Source organism: Primulina eburnea, chromosome 8, assembly GCF_022965805.1.
Source record: "Primulina eburnea isolate SZY01 chromosome 8, ASM2296580v1, whole genome shotgun sequence".
In the NCBI taxonomy this organism is placed as follows: Eukaryota; Viridiplantae; Streptophyta; class Magnoliopsida; order Lamiales; family Gesneriaceae; genus Primulina; species Primulina eburnea.
Window position 1 is genome coordinate 3,548,685 of NC_133108.1, and position 3,008 is coordinate 3,551,692.

Genomic DNA, 3,008 nt, shown 5'->3' on the forward strand with positions numbered 1-3,008 from the left:
AATCCGTGAGATGGTCTCACATTAGACTCACACAATAATAATTATATTTCATTTAACTTTCACATGATAATTACATTTTAATTTAATCATTTTAATGTCAATCACTTAAAGGTATGCGTGAGTTATATCAATGATAACAATGTCAAAGTTAAAAAATCGAACGCTAGCATATTGAAAGAGAGGTTAGGCAAACAGTAGGTTGGAAACATACTCATCTGCTAACCCAACAATGACTCTGCATGGTCAGCATATGGTTCACCTGACATGACTAAAACTCTCTTCCTTGACTCGTTTGCTTTCTTGAAACATCATCAAAAAACTTTCTCCATTCCACAAGAAACAAACAACAAAGGAATCTGAAGTCAAGCCAATGTTAAATCTCTGCATTAACTACGCGTTCTTATGCCTATCAATTGTTAATAGCATTGGCGTGTGTCGAAATATAACAAGGTTTACTGCGTTGGCTCACCACTTTTTGTCACCTTTTTTCTTGTGAACTAAACTTTGCTTTCTTGATTTCCTTGCCTGTATAATGGAATTGCCGATTAAGGCGCCTGTGCATGGTGATAAGCGAGAGTTATACAGAATCGAAACCAAGAAGTTATCCTACAGTTTTGAGAGCCCATCCGACAAGTTCAGTTGGTTTTTGTCCTGGAGGAGGACAAAGGTATCTCCGAGGTTCATCGTCAAGAATGCGAACCTCGTTGCGAAGCCAGGGGAGATCACAGCAATTGCTGGTCCTAGTGGGGCAGGAAAAACGACCCTATTGGAAATTCTAGCTGGGAAGATTTCTACAAAGAAGGTATCCGGTGACGTCCTAATCAATGGCCGTTCCATAGATTGTGAAAGTTTTCAGAGATTATCAGGCTATGTCACTCAAGATAATGCCTTGTTTCCCCTTCTTACGGTGGAAGAAACACTTATCTTCAGCGCACTTCTGCGGTTTCCAGGTGGAAAACAATTGGTGTTTGGAAGAGTTGAAGTTCTGATGAAGGAGCTTGGACTTGATCACATAGCAGGTTCGCGGGTTGGTGAAGAATGTAGCCAGGGCATTTCAGGAGGAGAGAGGAGGAGATTGTCCATTGGGGTTGAATTAATCCACGATCCTGCTGTCTTGCTCGTAGATGAACCAACCTCAGGCTTGGATTCAGCATCAGCCCTTCATATCATTGCACTGCTGAAACTAATGGCGGTTAATCAACTCAAGACAATAGTCTTGACGATCCATCAACCAGGCTTCAGAATCCTCGAGCTATTTGACAGACTTGTCCTGCTTTCAAATGGACATGTCCTGCACAATGGTTCACTAAAGTTACTCGAAGAGAGGCTTAAGTACGTCGGCCATTCCATTCCTTCTCATATCAACATTCTTGAATTTGCCATTGAAGTCACAAACACCATAGCCATCGAAAGTTCAGAGACCGGTGCAGAAACTGAACAAAGACAAACTAATGACGAAACTTGCGTTAGATATTCCAGCAACAATAGCTTTAAACCAAAATGTCCCGCCTTCACAAACAGCCCCTTCCAAGAAATTCTAGTACTGGGGCAAAGATTCAGCAAAAACATTTTAAGGACCAAAGAACTCTTTGCAGCAAGAGTAATACAAGCTGTCCTAGTGGGGTCGATACTCGGAACAATATATATGAAAGTCGGCAAAGAAGAGGGCCAAGTTGCTCTACAAACCCGACTAGGATTCTTCGCATTTAGTCTCAGTTTTCTGCTGTCATCCACTACCGAAGGCCTACCAATTTTCTTGCAAGAAAGAAGAATATTCATGAGAGAGACTTCGAGAGGAGCATACAGAGTTTCATCTTATGTGATAGCCAACACCATCGTGTTCTTTCCTTTTCTACTAATGGTTGGTTTACTCTACAGTACACCAGTTTATTGGCTAGTTGGCCTGAGGCGTGATATTGATGGTTTCCTTTACTTTACACTGGTAGTTTGGATGGTTGTTCTGATGTCAAATTCTCTGACAGCATGTTGCAGTGCACTCGTGCCAAACTTTATCATGGGTACATCTGTTATTGCCGGGCTAATGGGATCTTTCTTTCTTTTTTCTGGGTATTTCATAGCTCGGGATGATATACCAGATTACTGGATCTTTATGCACTATTTGAGTCTTTTTAAGTATCCATTTGAATGTTTCATGGTCAATGAATATGGAGGGAAGGGAGGCGACAGGTGTTTAGAAAGACTAGGAGGTGAATGTGTGCTATTTGGAAATGGATACTTGAGAGAGCATGGTTTGAAGGAATCACAGAGGTGGAGCAATTTGCTCGTGATGTTGGGTTTTATTTTGGCCTACAGAGGATTTTGTTTTGTCATCTTATGGTTCAGAAGTTTTAGAACCAGAAGTTAAGTTATCCACCCGCCAGAAACACCTCCTGACTTTTTTAGTACAGTGGAAATTGTATTATATATTCATGTAAGCATCTGAGAAAGAGTGAAAAAGGATTCATCTTATACGTTCTTCTGATTCTTTCTGCATATAATATAGTTCCTAAATTTGAGCATCATCCAAGAACAAATTTATCAAATGGAGTGTAGATCATGTCTGGTATTTTACTACAGCTTGATATTAATTTTGCTGCTTCACTTGCTGCACAAAAGAACTTTCGACATCCACTAACCAAGCTTGCAAATAGGACATAATTCACCTACATAATACTCTCTATTTCAACTATTTGGTTCAAAACTGATAACTGCAGTCGACATACATATATAATCGGCCACTTTTCCTTGTTCACTAATTGTAATTATGGCGTTTAAATACAAAACCTCACAAAGATGTATAATTAAGGCTGAAAACAAGTATCATTAGCTCAACTGCGGTCATATATTGAAGTGAAAGTCATTGTGGCATACGATATGTTTGTGCTTTGAGACGATGAAGACTCATCTTGTGTTCCGGATCCTGGTGACGATAGATTAGGTGCATCGCTCGAACTCTTTTGAGTAAATTACTCTTTCACCACGCCATGTTTTGATATAGTCATCTCATC

General features: G+C 40.0%; 1 protein-coding gene across 1 annotated transcript; it reads left to right on the forward strand.

The window, feature by feature from the left end:
* The first annotated feature begins 379 nt into the window (after positions 1-379).
* Positions 380-2,516, forward strand: LOC140837700 (ABC transporter G family member 10-like). The gene has a single exon (XM_073203812.1). It carries the CDS (start codon positions 533-535, stop codon positions 2,363-2,365), a length of 1,833 nt encoding a protein of 610 aa, XP_073059913.1. The 5' UTR covers positions 380-532; the 3' UTR covers positions 2,366-2,516.
* The last annotated feature ends 492 nt before the right edge of the window (positions 2,517-3,008 follow it).

What these genes read in the sequence shown, in the direction of transcription:
- LOC140837700 (XM_073203812.1), top strand. Translation starts at nt 533, where the DNA reads ATGGAATTGCCGATTAAGGCGCCTGTGCATGGTGATAAGCGAGAGTTA.